The sequence below is a fragment of the Notolepis coatsorum genome (genome assembly GCF_963971535.1).
Source record: "Notolepis coatsorum genome assembly, chromosome: 14".
In the NCBI taxonomy this organism is placed as follows: domain Eukaryota; kingdom Metazoa; phylum Chordata; class Actinopteri; order Aulopiformes; family Paralepididae; genus Notolepis; species Notolepis coatsorum.
The window spans coordinates 28,509,938-28,528,898 of record NC_140178.1 but is presented as its reverse complement, the minus strand read 5'-3'; the positions used below and the strand labels follow the sequence as shown (position 1 = coordinate 28,528,898).

The 18,961-nt window shown below is 43.4% G+C and overlaps 1 protein-coding gene across 2 annotated transcripts in view; it reads left to right on the top strand.

Annotated features, from left to right (window-relative positions):
* Positions 1-18,961, top strand: part of unm_sa1261 (un-named sa1261) — a 40,158-nt gene that overhangs the window by 16,800 nt on the left and 4,397 nt on the right. The window contains exons 2-3 of one of the 2 annotated variants that reach the window (XM_084328669.1): positions 8,645-8,933; positions 17,760-17,962. In XM_084328669.1, the coding sequence (XP_084184795.1) occupies positions 8,759-8,933; positions 17,760-17,962 (378 nt within the window). In that variant the 5' untranslated portion in view covers positions 8,645-8,758. Of the gene's footprint in view, positions 1-8,635; positions 8,934-17,759; positions 17,963-18,961 lie in introns of both variants that reach the window. The other variant, XM_084328668.1, reaches the window with a different exon arrangement.

Here is an 18,961-nt window from a genome sequence, read left to right as displayed (position 1 = left end):
TAAATAAAAAAATTTGATAAAAAAAAAGAAAAAAGGAAAATGCTAAATGTGCGTGTGCGACTGTGTTTACACATGTGTGTGTGCTTGTGTCCATGAGTGTGTATGAGTATGTAATGTGCAGTTGAGACTAGGGATGGGCATGAGTAATGAATCTCAGCATGAATTACTCAAGTAGTACTCGAGTAGTGAGTTGTGCAAATCGCATAAAGAGCATGATAGCAATAACAATGTACAGCTATGCTTAATGCTTATTGTCAGTCAAAACAGTCAGTTACAATTTTGTAATAATTACATTACCTCGACTCTGTCTGCAGCAGGTCATGGGAAACGTTAGCACAACAGTTAGCTAGCCACAACTTCAGCATGTCCGTAGCCTATCTATAGTCTGTGCAAAGTGGGCGACATGTTGTTGGCACAATTTGGAAATGCACAAACAAACGCTGTTTTTATCTGTTTTAGCTAGCTGCATTCCAACGCAACAAACTGTGCGGTAACAAAGTTACTCCTCTCCAACTCTCCCAGGCTTCCACTGTTGCCTTCCTGCAACAACTCACGCCTTGTGGGCTTTCAGAGCGAGAGTTCTGTTTCAGTGGCAAAAACAGGCATTTTACTTGGTAACCACATAATATAAAAAAATAAAATAAAAAATATTTCCCCTCAAGAACCACTCGAATTCAGTTGGAACGGCGAGTACTCGAGTAATTGATTACTCATGCCCACCTCTAGTTGAGGCAGAGAGAAAATGTGTGAAATTGTGCATGCATGCGCATGCCAATATTATTAACCCTCACAGGAGTACGAACTCACATATTCTGAGATTAGAATGTTCAGAACTGAATATCCTAATGATGATGTCTCATTAGATATAGACTGGTAGAACTCTAAGTTAAAACAGGTACAGTACTTGCAACATATTTAATAGAGGAATCGCCATTAGAAGTCTAAAATAACACTTTTGAATACCCTGAGGAATGAGACTGAAACGTTGGTATGTTGCGACTACTACCTTCTTTCACACAACTGATTTTAATGAAGTGGAAAAAAACTCAAATGAAACATTACTGAAAACTGAGATAATCCTCCTAACCCTTACAAACAAATGGAAAATGCTAAATTGATGTGTGTTTTTGTGTGTGTACATGTGTTTGTGTGTGTGTGTTTGTTTGTGTGTGTATATGTGTTTGTATATGTGTTTGTGTGTGTGTATATGTGTATATGTGTTTGTGTGTGTTTGTGTGTGTGTATGTGTTGGTGTTAGGCGGCGGTTACACCTTTCGTATCATCTTCGTATTGTTTTCATATGCGTATCGCCGCGACGTCACTTTCGTTTTTTTTTCGTTTTTGTCACCCGAGCACACTGATGTAGTACACTGCCAAAGCAGTAGGTGGCAGTAGGTGGCAAACATGAAGGCAATTTCAACCAATCAGAACGAATGTGCCAATACACTTCCTGGAAGCTCCAGCAAAGAAAATGTTCGATGCGGGCACTGCATTCCGTTCTCAGAATGGATTTGAGAGAGAGAGAGAGAGATCATCAGCAGGCTATATATGATATTCAGACTCTAGATCTATTTGCAGAGCCAGATGAGATGAGGCAACCTGTGCGATTGGCTCTTGACAATTAATTTTGCACGTACTGTATAGCTACAGACAGTATGTGTGTATGCGCGCACTGCGGGAGGTGGCCAGAAGCGCGCAACTAGCCAACTACTATTATTTACTACTATATTAATACAGTTTGATCCATCGCAAAGCGCTCCAGCGCTTGAATACGGCCGGGGGATCCGCTCTATACAATGCAGACCCACGGCTCTCGTATAATGAGCCCGCGAGGCGTGTTATTATTAGAGTTAATAATATTGTATATTGTTTACACTGCCTTTTTATTCTATTTTTACTTCTCCACTGTACTATAATTATGTGACCTGTACCTCTATGTCTTCTACTACCTGTACGTCCTCCCCTCCCCCCGGCCCTCCCCATGCTGCTGATTTTATATTATTTTATGAATACAACGTTTAATGTTCGCTAACGTAGAGAAACGTCAGACGTAATTCGAGATACGTCAGACGTACTTCGAGATACTTCCGTACTTTCCGCCAATCAGCGCATAGCCCTGTCACAGGACTAATAGTCCTGTGGCAGGGCGGAAGTACCAATCTGGACCGAGGCTCCGAGGCTGCAGCTCGACCCTACTCGGTAGCTGAAGCTATTTGGGACACGGAGCTACTGTATGTCCCAAACACACACACTGTTGTCACCGGAAGGGCACGCAGATGGTATCTACTGCGCATGGGCGTTTTCGCAACAACGGCTAGCGTGCTGACTACACGCTGTTGTCGATTCGTTTTTTTTGCGTATCTCCAAACGCAAACACAATTTTGCGTTTCAGCCGTATCCACAAAAAAACGCCAAAAAAACGCATTTCTGTGTAATAGGGACATCAAACGTCGTCAAAAACGTATAAAAAAACGCCAGGAATACACTAGTCTAACCATGGCCTTAGTATGTGTGTATGTGTTTGTTTGTGTGTGTTTGTGTGTGTGTATGTGTGTTTGTGTGTGTGTGTGTATATACGTGTTGTGTGTGTATATGTGTTTGTGTATATGTGTTTGTGTGTGTATATGTGTTTGTGTATATGTGTTTGTGTGTGTGTATATGTGTTTGTGTATATGTGTTTGTGTATGTGTGTATGTGTTTGTGTGTGTGTGTTAATCACCCTGTCAGTGGGATGCTGAGAGGAGCCTAGTGGCCGGAGGGGCGTCTGCTCAGTGATGGACAGCCAGCTGCCTCCCTTGGTTCAGCTCCCTCCTCTCTTGGGAGCTGTCAAACATTCTCACACATGCAACAGTGTTTGCTAATGCATTGCACGTCACCCACACCCATACTGCAGGCATGCGCACACACAGACCCGCACAAGTAAACAAGATTATTACGACTGCATTATGACTGCGTTTTCTTTAATTGGGGTTTTGCTGTTGTTGTTATTATTTCAGTGGTTTTCTTCTCTATGCACACAATGACACCGTTACCACAATGTTAACATGTACCGTTGTATTGATATTAGAGTGGATATTATACATGTTCTTATTTAATTTACCTGCAGAGGCAAAGATGATCATTTCAGTTCAGTTCTTTTACTTATTTTATTCCAGAATGTATGTTTGTAAGTGCAAATAACAATAAACAAACAAATAAACAAATTTCAGTTTAGTTTCACACACACACACACACACACACACACACACACACACACACACACACACACGCACACACACATGCACCTCACGCACATGCACGCGCACACACCAGAGAGTAGGCGTCCCCAAGGCACACACAGATGGACTTCATGTACAGAACGGGCCTTGCATCCTGTCCTGTTCAGCACATTTGTATCTTCATTAATGAGCGATGGCACGTTTGTGCTGTGCCATCAGGCCTGTGAAGTGTGAAGTGTGAAGTCATTCAGAAATGTTGGACGCCGTGGGCGACAGAAGAGAGGACGCTGCTCGTCTTCTCTCGTAACAGAGGGGCGGGAGAGACAGATCTGCTGAGGAGGAAGTCCAGCGGGCGACACAGAGTAGAACCAAATGAGGTCAGAATTAGACTGTCACCGATGCAGGACGGCCTATCACCAGCACCGTGGTATATGTGGTAAAACTGTCCTTACCCGGGTCAGCTTCACGAATAGCAAATTTTTATGAGAATACTTTCACTGAATGGAAATATAAACATGTCTTAGTTTGACATGCAACAATGTAAAATATTCTTCAGAGTTATAGTTCATTCCGTATTTGGACATTGAAAGGCATTCATTAGGGCACTAATCTTTTGTTTTGACATGACTAGGGATACAGATATGGATCTGTTGGATAGCGGAGTGTTCTGTTACTGTCCTAGAGTGATATGATACTGGGGTGTCCTGCTGCTGCCCTCTCATGGTCCCGGGGTGTTCTGTGATCATGCAGGGGTGTTCAAGTTCAAGTTTCAAGTTTTGTTTTATTTGTCACATACAGTATAAGGTACGTGTACATTACAGTGAAATGCTTGGTTCTGTATGAGCGCCCTGAGATTGTGCTCCATACAGTAAAAAGTAAAAGAAACACTATACAAATTATACAATATACAACTAAAGTACAAACTAAAGTACTAAATGAAGTACAAAATGCAAACAATGAAGTACAAAAATGCCAACGATGAAGTACAAAATGCAAACTTTTTTTTTAAATGCAAAAACGAGGTAGGGATGTAATGCAAATATTTTTGCAATAAATAGATCAAATATGGTGTGGTGTTAAAAAGTCTTTAAAGTGTCTGAAGTGAATGTTAAAGGTGAGTGTTTAAAGTGAGTGTGTGCAATGAATGTAGATGGATGGGTTGCGTCTAGTTTTTTACCAACCGGTTTCCAGTTCCGCGTTTGCGTTCTGCGGTCTGATTGGCCACTGACGTTTCTGGTCATGTGACATCTGCGCCAATCGTGTGACGCCTGTTTCTATCACCGGTTAAGCTTAGGCACTCTTTCGAAGTTGGTTAAGGTTAGAGTTTGTCTTAGAGCAGGGCGATGGAACACCAGCCCTGATTCCAAACTCTAACCTTAACCAACTTCGAAAGAGTCGCCTAAGCTTAACCAGTGATAAACTAGGCGTTAGGTAGTTTGCAGGCTGTTAGAGGCGGAAATGGGCGCAGAAACAGGCGTCACGCGATTGGGCGCACATGTCACATGACCAGAAACGTCAGTGGCCAATCAGATCGCACCAGAAACGTCAGTGGCCAATCAGATTGCAGAACGCGAACGCGGAACTGGAAACCGGTTGGTAAAAAACTAGACGCGGATGCTGGGTTAGTGTTGCATACATTTACATTTACATTTAGTCATTTAGCTGACGCTTTTATCCAAAGCGACTTACAAGTTCTGTACGACAAGCCATCAGGAAGAGCACAACTCTATCAGCTGAGTAACAATGTTCATCAAAGTGTTGAGTGCTACAGTGTAGGTTAGTTTATTAGGACAAGTGCATGACAGTATGGTTAGTTAGGGTTAGATTTTTTTTTTTTTTTTTTTTTAATTCAGATAATGGTTGAAGAAGTGAGTCTTTAGTCGACGGCGAAAGATTGGACGTGTTTCGGCTGTCCTAACTGGGGTGGGTAGTTCATTCCACCATTGTGGGGCAAGGACTGAGAATAGGCGACTTCTCTTTGATGACCCTCCCGGAGCTTGGATAGGAGTAGGTCTGAGGCGGCCAGAAGATGCAGAGCGTAGGGGTCTTGAGGGTGTGTAGTTAGAGACCATTGACCGGAGGTAGGCGGGAGCAGTTCCCTTTGCCGCACGGTATGCTAGGTCAAGGGCCTTGAAGCGGATTCGTGCAGCAATGGGGAGCCAGTGCAGGTCCCTAAGAAGTGGGGTGACATGGGCCGAACATGCCTCTTAGAGGCATTGAGCATCCCGATGGCCTGGGGGTGGAAGCTCCTCCTCCTACTGTTCTGGAGTGTCATGCCGCTGTCCTCTCGTGGTCTTGGGGTGCTCTGCCACTGTCCTCTCGTGGTCTTGGGGTGCTCTGCCACTGTCCAGGGGTATCCTGCAAAATGTCCCGGATGTATGTACAGGGTTGTAGAATTAATATGTACAGTGATACAGCTAAGACACTATGGTAGTCGTAGTCATACTGGCCAGCGGTGTAATTAGTGAGAGTAGGTAAGGGATATGTTCATATGTACAGCTATAGTATGCATGCCTGTGAATACTGATATAGTATCTACATATATGGAAATTAAGCAGGATTATATTGGAAAGGATTATATGCAGGTATGTACAGACGGATACAGACAGATGTGGATAGATATAGTATATACGGTAAGAACACATTATATATATATATGTACAGCATTATTGTACATGCTATCATGCAGAGTTATATGGGTTATGTGCAGGTGTCTGCAGAGGTTCCTGTAGTGTCTCCCGGAGGGGAGTTGGGCAAATAGTCCATGATTGGGGTGAGAGGTGTCCTTGACAATGCTGCGACAATGCCTTTCTCAGACACCGTTTGTGATGAATAGACTCAATTGCAGGGAGTGATGTACCAGTGATGGCTTGAGTGGTTTTCACCACCCTCTGCAGTGCTTTCCAGTCTGAGGCAGTGCGGTTGCCGTACCAGACTGTGATGCAGTTGGTGAGGATGCTTTCTATGGTGCACCGGTAAAAATTCACCAGAATCTGAGGAGACTTTCCTCAGTCTCCTCAGGAAGAAGAGATGCTGGTGAGCCTTCTTGACCAGTGACGAGGTGTTGAGGGGCCAAGAGAAGTCCTTGGAGATGTGGACTCCCAGGAATCTGAAGCTGGAGACACGCTCGACCTCCACCCTTTTGATATGAATGGGGCCATGCACGCCGGAACTAGTCTTCCTGATGTCCAAGATGAGCGCCTTGGTTTTCTTGGTGTTGAGGGCCAAGTTGTTGTCCAGGTGCTGGACCTCCTCCCTGTAGGCCGACTCATCATTGTTTTTGATGAGGCCAACCACTGTGTCATCAGCAAACTTGATAATGGTGTTGGTGCCATGTATAGGAATGCAGTCGTGGGTGAAGAGGGAGTAGAGAAGGGGGCTCAGCACACCAGTGTCTGTGTTCAGGGTGAGGGTGGAGGAGGCGAGATTGTCTATTCTAACAAACTTGGGTCTGTTAGTTAGGAAGTCAAGTATCCAGTTGCAGACAGAGGGGTTAATGTCGATGAGGTCACCAAGTTTGGAGATGAGTTTGGAGGGGATGATGGTATTGAATGATGAGCTGAAGTGATGAACAGCATTCTCACATGGCTATTGCTCTCATCCAGGTGGGAGAGGGCGGAATGGAGTGCTGAGGAGATAGCATCCTCCGTGTTCCTGGTCTCACTGTAGGCAAATTGGTGTCTGTCCAGTAGGGCTGACCTTCGATTTTTTTTTTTGGAATTCGAAGCTTCGGGGCCGAGATTCGCTTTTAATTCGAAGCTTCGAGATAAAAAAATTATAATAATAAAGTATTATTATTATTTTAAATGTTTTTATGTTGTGGGACTTGTACAGCACTTTGGTCAACTTTGTCAGTGCTGTAAAGTTTAAACCTTTTTAAATCTTAGACAAACAAAGCACTTTGCTTTCATGAAATATTATTGTAAGCCGTCATTTGAGGCTTTATAAAAGCAGCACAATGAACACAAATCTGTCAGTGCAGAGTCTGATCTCATCTTAAATAACAAACAGCATTGCTTGTTGTAATTAACAAAGAGAGGCAGAGTTGATTTTGCACAAAAAAAATAGAAAAATCATATATATATATATATTTTTTTATAATCACATTTTATTTTCATATTCGAATCCCATGCCCATCGAACGAAGCTTCGAAGTATTTAAGACAGCCCTACTGTCCAGTAAGGGTGAGAGGTCAGATTTGAGGTGAGCCAGGACCAGCCTCTTGAAGCACTTCATTATAATGTTACTAGTTACACTGCTGGCCAGTAGGACTTACTACCATAGTGTCTTTATACCTGTATCACTGTATATATTAATACTACAACTGTGTACTGTACATCGGATTAGCACTACTCAGTAGTACTTATTTATATATTTTATACCCAGTTCAATCACCTGTACATTTTACATTACTATTGCACTTTACTGCTACATTTGCACTCTGGTTGGATGCCAAACCGTTGTACAGCCTCCGATTGGCTCACACAACGCACATAACTCAGCAAAGTAAGGTATCGAAAAAGTATAATTTTGGTATCGGTATCGAATCCCAGGTATTGGTATTGGCATCGGTATCAAACATTTTCAAACGATACCCAGCCCTAATTTCAACGGACCCATGCTCCTTTATTAACCAGAACACCAAACATTACTCCAGTCCACTATCTGTACTGGTTGGTCTGGTGCCTTATGCAACTCAAAAGACTTTGGTGACACAATTCCAAGGCAGAAACGTTTTTCTTTGGTGCCCTTTTCTTTCTTTTTTTATTTCCCCCCGGACAAAGCTACAGTGCTGTGAGCGAAAAACAACTGATCTGTAGTACGGAGAGGGATTCGGCCGACTGCACTGTTTCTTCTGTCTTGTTGTTCCTACGGGCTGCAGTAGGGTTCTGTTGTTGGGTAACAAACAAGAGTCCTGTGATCTTCAACACATGAAAGCTCCACAGAGCAAAGAGTGGATCTGTGTCTTTCTTGCTGCAGACGTTACATAAGACCCTATTTTGGCTTAGACACACGACAACACACTCTTCCTCTTGATGCTGCTGCTGATAACACAGCAGAGGTGTGTGTGTGTGTGTGTGTGTGTGTGTGTGTGTGTGTGTGTGTGTGTGTGTGTGTGTGTGTGTGTGTGTGTGTGTGTGTGTGTGTGTGTGTGTGTGTGTGTGTGTGTGTGTGTGTGTGTGTGTGTGTGTGTGTGTGTGTGTGTGTGTGTGTGTGTGTGTGTGTGTGTGTGTGTGTGTGTGTGTGTAGGTGTGTGTGTGTGTGTGTGTGTGTGTGTGTGTGTGTGTGTGTGTGTGTGTGTGTGTGTGTGTGTGTGTGTGTGTGTGTGTGTGTGTGCGTGCGCGTGTGTGAATGGATACCAAAGCCATGTCTCTCTAACTTTCCTTCCTGCCCCTCCTGTTCTCTCTCTGGTATAGGAACAACAGACTCCAGACCAGCCCTGTGTCCCCCGGGCCTCCTCCCTCTGTTCTCTCTCCGGTATAGGAACAACAGACTCCAGACCAGCCCTGTGTCTCCCCCGGCCTCCTCCCTCTGGAAGAATGAGCTGCTCCTCCCCCCACGGCTCTCGCGCCTCCATCGACATCCTGGAGGAACTCCAGCTTATCGCCGCCCAGAACCTGGAAAAGCTGGACATCAACAAGTACTATGAGGTCATCAGAGAGCTGGGCAAGGGCACCTATGGAAAAGTGGACCTGGTCATCCACAAGATCAGAGGTAGGTTAGCCCTACCTGGCCACACCGGCGTCTTGAGCTTGCTGGTGCATATCTGGGCAGCCGGGAATGCCACGTGATTTCCCTATATACTTAGAAGAAGTCTTTATTTGTCATGCAGCAACACACACATGTAAGATGGGCGACACAGGAACACACACACACACACACACACATTATTAGTATTGGGTCGCCGATGTAATGCCTCTCTGCACATCCCGTCGTCCTTCCCCCCAAGGGCAGCCGGGAGCAGACATGGGTTGTGGCGTGGGGCCGCGGCCCGGGGTCCAATCCAAGTGCTCCTGTCCGTCTTCGTCAGGGACACAACAGTGTTGTGATCTGTTCTGCATGTTTTTCCATTGGGTTTATGTCTTTTTCTGGAGGGGAAACCCTTGCAAACACAGGGGGAGAACATGCAAACTCCACACAGAAAAGGAGATACCCCACCTGGGTACCTGGCAACCCGGCAACCTGGTCCCCAAGCGGGAATCGAACCCAGGACAGTGTTAACCACTACACCACCGGGCCCCCTTAAGCAAAACTTAAGGGTTTGCTCATATTTGCTCAAACTCGCAAACCTACTTGATTGTTTGGTGTAATATTATATACTGTATAGTCTGGTGAGGATGACAAAGAAGTTCAAGTTCAAGTTCAAGTTCAAGTTCTTTAATAGTTGTCATACAGAAGTACAGAATACTTTCATACAAAATGCTTCTTACTGTTACGCTCCAGAGACTGTGCTAGACAAGATAGTATCAAATAACATAATAACATAATATAGCATGAATTTAGAAGAAGAAAATGAGGTCACAGTTGTTCGGTATAGACATATGTACAATGTTCTGAGTTACCATATAATATACAATACACAATACTATGCAGTGTACTAATGTACAGTACTATCTAGTGCAAAGCAGAAATGGGATGAGGTACAATTTTAGGTACAATTTACAGTAAGGTGTACGAGTTGTAGTGCAATCCTTCATCCATAAATATAAAGTGTGTGTAGTGGGTGCTACAGTGTGTTTGTTTAAAGTGAGTGTGTGCGTGTGGATGTGTGTGCTATGTGTGTTTGGTGGTTGTTGTTGTGTAGTGTTCATTCATTGTTCGTTTAGCAGCCTGATGGCCTGGGGATAGAAGCTACTTCTGAGTCTTTCTGTGCTCGCCTTGAGACTCCTGTATCGCTTGCCTGACGGCAGCAGTTCAAAGAGGCAGTTGTTCGGGTGGCTCGAGTCCTTAATAATTCTCTTAGCCTTCCCCTTGCAACGCTTGTAGTAAATGTTCTGGAGGGTGGGGAGCCCCCCTCCAATTGTGCGTTCGGCTGAACGTGTCACTCTTTGTAGTCTGCTTTGGTCTTTTGCAGTGCTATTCCCAAACCAGGAGGTGATGTTGCCGGTCAAGATGCTCTCTATTGTACATGAGTAGAAGTTCTTAAGGATCTTCTGGCTGACTTGGAACTTCCTTAGGCGCCTGAGGAAGTAGAGGCGTTGTCGTGCCTTCTTCACCACACTGTTAATGTGTATGGTCCATGTCAAGTCCTCGGATATGTGGGCTCCGAGGTACTTGAAGCTGTTGACTCTCTCAACCGGTGCCCCGTCGATGCTGAGGGGGCTGTAGTCCTTGACCCCCGACCTCCTGAAGTCCACAATCATCTCCTTTGTTTTGCTGACGTTCAGGGAGAGGCTGTTTTCCTGGCACCATCCCGCCAGGACCTTGACCTCTTCCAGGTAGGCCCTCTCGTCGTTGGCAGAGATCAGGCCCACCACCACTGTGTCGTCAGCAAATTTGACGATTGTATTGCTACTCCGCTGAGCCACACAGTCGTGTGTGTACAGGGAGTAGAGGAGGGGACTCAGAACACAGCCCTGGGGGGCCCCTATGTTGAGGGTGATGGATGAGGAGGTGCAGTTGCCTGCTCTCACCACCTGGGGTCTGCCAGTCAGGAAGTCCAAGACCCACTGGCAGAGGTCATAGCCCAAGCCCAGGTCCCTGAGCTTGGCTATGAGTATGGAGGGGACTATGGAAGAAAACTCATCCCAATTTTGTAAGAATCTACTTTTATATCCAACTCCAGTACACAAACCAATTTGAGGGATCCTTGGTAAAACTGTGTGCGAATATGGTCCAATATAGATATCGGAATTATTTTACTCCCAAATATCGGTATTGGCCCCAAATATCGGTCAGGCTATAAAATCTTTTATTTTATTAAATATTTTCTCCGATTTTCTCCCCGATTTCACTATGCCAGTTTATTTAGCAATCAAGCGCAAATCAAGATCCAGATTGCTTATAAAAATTCTATGATCAATTCAACCTCTTCACATAAAAAGCAAAGACAAAACATCGACCATCTGCTCCAAGCGTTTTAATTGTCTCGTTTATTGAGCACAAAGCCATAGGAAAAAAGCCTTTTACTTAGGACTAAAAGGCACAGTTGAACTGTGGATGTTTCTAGTGCTTTGAATTTACCTTGCGATGCAGCGCAAGATTACAACATCTGGCGCATCAGGTTAGCTTTGAATAGCAGCGGCAAAAAGCAAACAAAAAAATCCCACCATGTCCCTGTACAAAAACCCTACCAATGGGCTTTTGCTCTTCTGGCCCATCTATACAGGCCTCTGAGAACAAGCATAACTGCAGCGGTATACACTACCACCCCAACTAATGCTTATTACATCTATGTGAAATCAAAGGTGCACTATGCAATTTCGGGGGAAGGGGGATTTCTTTACATTACAAAACATAATGTACTATTCATATAATTCTTACAATTATTGTATGAATCATACATTTAAATTAAATCATTTTGAGGAACTGTGAACTATGCATAAGCCCAGAATATATAAACAAAATTCTGGGTTCTGCTTTTGAAAAAAGGGCTAAAACAGCACCTTTTCAGGTCGCTAACTTCAATTTTCCTTTGTGGACAGTTTGCTCAATTATGGAAATATACCTTAGAGTGTTTCACTTCTCTGAATCCAAAATTAGTACACCTTTAAAATCGACAGTGATAAATGGGGAGGTTTCAAAGTAAATTTATGACCTCTAAGTTATAGTGCCGTGTAATTGGGTTTTAGTGAGGCAGTTCCATTTGCAGTTAAATCATGATAATTAAGGAGTTGTGTAGGCAATGTGTGTAATATCAACGTGATTAATGGAGGACCCCAACCCCCTCTCTCTTTTGTTTACTCACTCTAAATTATTTTACTATTTGATGTGGACATCAGTCTTTGTATTGGGTAGATGGGACAATAACTTTCCTACGAGGGACTGAACCATGAAAATGCAGACATAGAAAGCATACCAGTGCAATACAAACATTTAGAAACAGCCTCATTGTTTATTCTTTTCATGCATATATCTTTGTAGAAAAAAATATTTAAACACAGACTCTCCCACACGGGTCAAGAGATTATAATTGTCTGATGGAGTGATGGCTAAGAATAACTTTGGGGCCCATTATCATGAAGTCATTAAGTGGCGGGTCCAGACACTGAGGTACAGCGTTAGAGGGTTTATTTGCCAGTTCGTGGCCTCATCAGTCATTGGCCTATTATTCTACTCTGCTTCTTTTTTTTATTTTTTATATAATAACTTGTCTGCCTTTTCGGATTACATTATGCAATTACGAATAAGTGGAAAGTGCATTTTGGCAAACTGACCTTTTCCTCTGGATCAGTCGGTCTCCCGCCCACCGCCTCTTTGATCGGTGCTGAGCCGGTGGTATTGGAGAAGCATTCCCTCTCTCACCTTCGCTGACACACCCAGTGTGGCAGACATGAGGAAGGCAGAGCGGCATTAGAATATGCCAGCTCCTCCGTCTCACTGCCAAGAGCAGTGGTTCTCAACCTTGTTTGGGTCAGCGCCCCCGCTATCTGATCTGACCCATAACGCCACCCTCAACCCCCCACACCCGATGGGAATTACATGTTTATCGTGGGTATCTATGAAATTCTCAGCCGTTAATGTATCTATTTGGCGCAGTCTTTCGGTGTTGTGTGTCAAATGAAGGCTTCTAACAATGGGACCCAATAAAATCTTTTTTTATTATACTTATAGATTTTTTACAAATCTTTACTTTTTACTACCAAGTGTGTATACATAAAAGATTACAAAAAGTTTAACTTTTCTTTGCTAAAACACTTTCCCTGTTTCTGAAGTGGGATTTTGGATTTTCCCTGCATGCAGGCTCCTCTCTGGTTCCAGTCAAGTTGTTGCCCTGATTTGAACCCTTTCACTGCAGCACTACCAAACGGTTAACCCTTTCACTGCGACAATACACAGAAGGTTAACCCTTTCACTTCCACACAACAGCCGGTTAACCCTTTCACTGCCACACGACAGCAGGTTAACCCTTTACTATCACACTACCAAACTTCTGTGCACTTCTGTGTAACGATAATAAAGCAAATAAACTAGCACTCAGTCTTCCCTACTAACACAAGTGGCAGTGTTAGCGGGTGGGAAGCCAGTGGGGTATGTGTCCTGGTCATTGTAAACTGCGACTCCTACTGGTCGGTAGGGGCGCCTGTTCAGCAGGGAGGGGATCTGGGGGAAATAGTGTGAACCTCTGCGTCTGTGTTACGTTCCCCCAGTGAAACTCCTCACTGTAAGGTGAAAAGAAGCGGCTGGCGACTCCACATGTATCGGAGGAGGCATGTGGTAGTTCTACACCCTCCCCAGGCCGACAGTGGGGCAATGCGTGCAACGATCAGGAAGGGAATTGGCATAACGACTAAATTGGGATGGGTGAAAAATACAGAAAGCCCCCCCCCCCCAAAAAATAGCACCCCCCTTTGAGCATCTCATGCCCTCCCTTTCAACAATTCTGCACCCAGCGGCCCCCCAACACTCGCTGAACGCCCCCGTTGAGAAACCCTAGTCTAGAGAGTGTTTCTCCCCATCTCAGATTAGCCCTGATAATTTTTCTCCCCTCGCCGTTCCTGCATTGTTGGATTGTAAAGTGGCTGGTAGGGTTGGGTAGGGTACCAAACTCTGGGTACCGGCCGAATTACATCAGTACTACCGAGTACCAGTTCACGCTAGATCAATCGGTACCAAATTTCAGTATCTTTACATGTTTAGTATAAGTGTAATAGGCTAAACAAGAGGGAGCCTTTTCCACAAATATATATTACTGTCCCGTCTCTTGGGTCTTTGGAAAGACCAGACAAGGTCAGAGGAGTTTGATCATATTTACAGAGGATGGCCAGATAATGTTGATATTTAAACATTTAAAAACGATACATTCAAAGTATTCTACTCCGATTTATATAAATCAGAAATGACCTTCGATCAAAACAAAATGGACACATTTCTTAATCAAATTATTCTCCCTAAACTTTCAGAGGATGACGCTAAACAGTTAGAAATACCGATCACACTAGAGGAACTCAAGATGGCCATAACCGTAATGAAAAGTGGTAAGGCTCCAGGAAGAGACGGTTTCCCATCAGAAATGTACCTTTCTTGTTGGGACATAATTGGCCCCTTATTACTAAATATGATCTTATACTCAGTCAAGGAGGGGAACTTCCATAAAACCGACAATATTGCACTCATAACAGTCCTCCTTAAAAAAGACAAAGACCCCAACGAGTGCGGTAGTTATAGACCTGTAAGCCTCCTCGGAACAGATATCAAACTGTACTCTAAGGTATTAGCCATCAGATTACAAAAGCATATGACGTCTTTAGTTCACCCGGACCAAACTGGCTTCATAGGAGGCCGCCTGATCACTGAGAACATAAGACGTATACTGCACGTACTTGATGCCGACAAAGAGGACACCATACCTAAGGCGATACTGTCCCTGGATGCTATGAAGGCCTTTGACAGGCTGGAATGGTCGTATCTGTGGGCAGTGCTAGAAAGGATGGGGTTAGGAAAAGGATTCATCGATATGATTAAAGTATTATACAAAGACCCATCGGCCATGATTATAACAGGCACAATCATATCTGAAATATTTCCGGTATCACGCTCTGCCAGACAGGGTTGTCCTCTTAGTCCCGGTCTGTTCAATCTATCATTAGAGCCGTTAGCACAATATATAAGACAATCCCAATCCATAGAACCTATCGTAATCAAGGGCTCACAACAAAAAATTTGTTTATATGCGGACGATGTAATATTGTTCATGAAAAACCCCAACACCACATTGCCTCATCTGCTCAAGTTGATTGAGGACTTTGGTGATTTATCGGGATTTAAGATAAATTGGCCGAAGTCGGCTTTCCTTCCACTTAACACCCCTGCAAAAAAAGATACAACCCTCCCAGGACAGATACCGATGGTAAAACATTTCAGATGCTTGGGAGTGGAAATATTCCCTACCATAAGACAAACGGTGAAGCACAACTACACAAAAATCCAAAACAAAATCAAAGACGACCTTGATAGATGGGCAAAACTTAAGAACACAGTACAAGCACGGATATCAATAGTTAAGATGGATGTACTACCTAAAATCAACTTCTTCTGTTCAATGCTACCGTTACCCCCTCCAGAGGGTTACTGGAAAAGATTACACTCCTCCACATACAAATTTATTTGGAATAACAAACCACCACGTATAAAAAGATCCACCGCACAGAGAAATAAAGCAGATGGTGGCATGGCATTTCCAGATTTTTTCCTATATTTTAAGGCGTACTCATTAAGTCCATTGACAACATGGTTTGACTCCCAAGCATTAGCATCTTGGAGGAAAATAGAAGAAAACATAGTAGCCCCACATAGACTGAAGGACATAGCATACACTAAACTACCAATCAAGCACTGTGAACGAAAATTTGGCCCCATAATTACTCATGCGATCCGGATATGGCGTGAATCACAAAAAAAAAATCCTAACCCACAAGAATGGCACAACCATACTCCCTTATTCAATAACAATGCTCTCTTAATTGGAAAACGACCTATAAGATTCCCTATATGGGAAGAGCAAGGCATACACTCATTAGGGGATATTTTTAACAAACAGGGTTTTTGTAGTGATAAAGAAATACGCAAAAAATTTAATCTCACCAAGTCCACATGGCTTTTTCACAAACAGTTAGAGCTATGTTTGAAGTCTCACGGTGTTCCATTAGACAGACCAATTGAACACCACAGATACCACAAATTCTTCTACTCAAGAGAGACATCGAGAGGTTTTGTTTCAGAATTTTATCATCAATTACTAACGTCCTCGTATGAAACCCTCCAACTTGACTCTGTCTGGAGGAGGGATATACCAGACCTGGAAAATGACTTTGATTGGCAAGGAGCCTGGGCAAATGTCCGACTTACATCAAGGAACCCGGATCATCAACAAATCAATCTTAACTATATTCACAGGACATACTTGACTCCTATAAGACTGTGCCGAATGGGGCTCAAACAAGATTCCAAATGCACCCAATGTACAAATGGGGACGAAGGGACATTTATGCACATGTATTGGGACTGCTCACCAGTTAAGGCATTCTGGAAAGATGTGACCCAACAAATATCAAAACTCGTATCTTGGAATATACCTGTACACCCCTCGGTATTGCTGTTGAATGATGTTTTTGAGTTTGCAGTGAATCCACAGCTAAAGAGATTGGTTTTATCGGGTATCACAGTAGCCAAAAAGCTGATCGCATCACGCTGGTTTCAACCGGAAAAAATGTGCCGTAAAGTTTGGTTTCTTACATATCTCGATGTAATTTACCATGAAATATCTACAGCAAGAATTCTGGGTCTCAATGAATCCAAAATGTCAATGTGGTTAGAAGTGGTGGAGAGAATAAAAGCTAGCTTATAATGGTAGTGTCTGGTTAGGTGCGAGGGATAGTGGAGGTACTTCTCAAGGTGGGGTCCGGGAGGGGGGGGTTCGAGCTGAGCATATGTATGTAGGGTTTTTTTTTTTAGATAACAGGTATTATGGGTATATCTTATATAAAACAACTAACCAAAATGTGATCTCATTGGATGTGCCCTGACAATTAATGCTTGTATATCTTATCGTGTGTTGTCATGTTTGTTTATATGTTTGTTTTAAAAAAGAATAAAAAAATAAAATACAAAAAAACATACATGATCATGCGATTTATTTTGTGTGGTGTGTTACAACAATAAATAACTAAATGTTCTAAATAAACAATGTTGAAGTTGAGACGTTTGGACAACTGAAATAATTTTTTTAACTTTAAGTATATAAAAAGGTACCGTTGGGTACCGATACCGAATTCCATAAATCATATGTGAACGGTACCCAACCCTAGTGGCTGGTGAGGGGCGGGGGGAGCTGAGGAGAGGGAAAGGCTCTGAAGTGTTTCCTCACAGATTGCCTTCCCTCTGTTATTCTCTCCACACGACAGCATCCATTTTCATGCTTCCTGTACATTATATATGAAGGTTTTTACCGGCAGTCTCGAGACGAAGCAGCCTTGTTATGCCCTTGTCTTTGCCCTTCTAATCGTATCCCTGCCTCTGTGTGAATGTGTTTACAGCTAAACATATCAGTCACTTTCAATTTACTGCCAAACCGCCCGGCATCAAAGCACTGATGTGATGCCAAGGCTAGCCCCTCTGTAGAAACAGAAGTAGTCCAACAGAGGATTTGGAATATTTACAGTATAAAATCCCTAGCATAAAAAAAGGTCAGAATTTTATTCTGCTACAACCACTGGTTTTAATTATTCATAGACAGAATGTTAAAAAAATAAAAGATTTTAATTAGGTTGCATGCCAAGAATTAAGCAGCCGTTAAGTACCCCCTCAATAAGATTAAAAGGAAGGAGGGGGGGTTAGTATAACATTTTTACTCATAATGATCACCTTTGTTCTCTCTTTTAGGTACCAAGATGGCATTGAAGTTCCTGAGGAAGAAGACGACCAAGCTGAAGAGCTTCCTTAGGGAGTACAGCATCTCCCTCTATCTGTCCCCGTGTCCCTTCATCATCAACATGTTCGGCATCGCCTTCGAGACGGACGACTACTACATCTTCGCCCAGGAGTACGCCGTGGCAGGAGACCTCTTCGACATCATCCCCCCGCAGGTGAGAAGAGACAGAGCGGACGTGTGGTTTTGTTCTAAAGAGAACCCCCCGACAGCACTACTGTGTAGTTGATGAAAGGATGTTAAATCACACTTTGTGGTCGGTGCTGTAGAATAACATTATTTTGGTAAAGGTGAGATTCCGTTGCTTTTCATTAGGGTCTTTGAGAATGAGACATTTCATTGAAACATAATCCAAAATCGCCACCTGTCTCTCCATCCCTCAGACATTTGAAAGCTATTTTTAGACTGTGTGATGTTCCAGACACTACTTAAGCCACATGCACTAATTCATTGGATTACAGGCCGGCGTCCTCTTTTATGGAAAGTTATGATGACATTAAGTCCTAAGCTTATGGCCCGGGTTCAAGTATTGCGATGAGCTGGATCGAGTGGCGGATAACGCGCCGAACCCTACCTCGCTCGGTGTCCCCTGTGTGTGACCCCGTTCAGTGATGTACGTGAACGCGTTCAATGAACGATCGTTCATGAATATTCTGGGCTGAACATACTATATTTCCGCTAGATGAACGTAATTGTGAACGTGTTCATTCTCTGTGCTCTATAATATCAGTGTTTCTCAACTGGTGGGTCGCGACCCAAAAGTGGGTCGCGGGGCCATTTTGAGTGGGTCGCGGATGTGTGTAAAAAAAAAAAAGTAAAAAAATAAGTAATCTTTTTTTTTTTCACTACCTATCTTTGTGAAAGTGGCTTCTCAGCTCTGGTCCAGCTGAAGACAAAGCGGGGGAACAGATTGGACATTGAGCATGACCTCAGAGTTGCTTTGTCTACCATCACCCCAGACTTTGAGACTCTTGTCAGGAGCAAACATCATCCCCAGTTATCCCATTAGTTCCCTGCATGTTAAGCTAAGAAGTCTGCTAAGAAGGATATATTATTTATTATTATTATTATTATTATTATTTTATTTCATTGTGTTTTTAGCCCTTAGTTGCACTTTTGCAACCCCAGTTATCCCATTAGTTCCCCCAAACGTAGG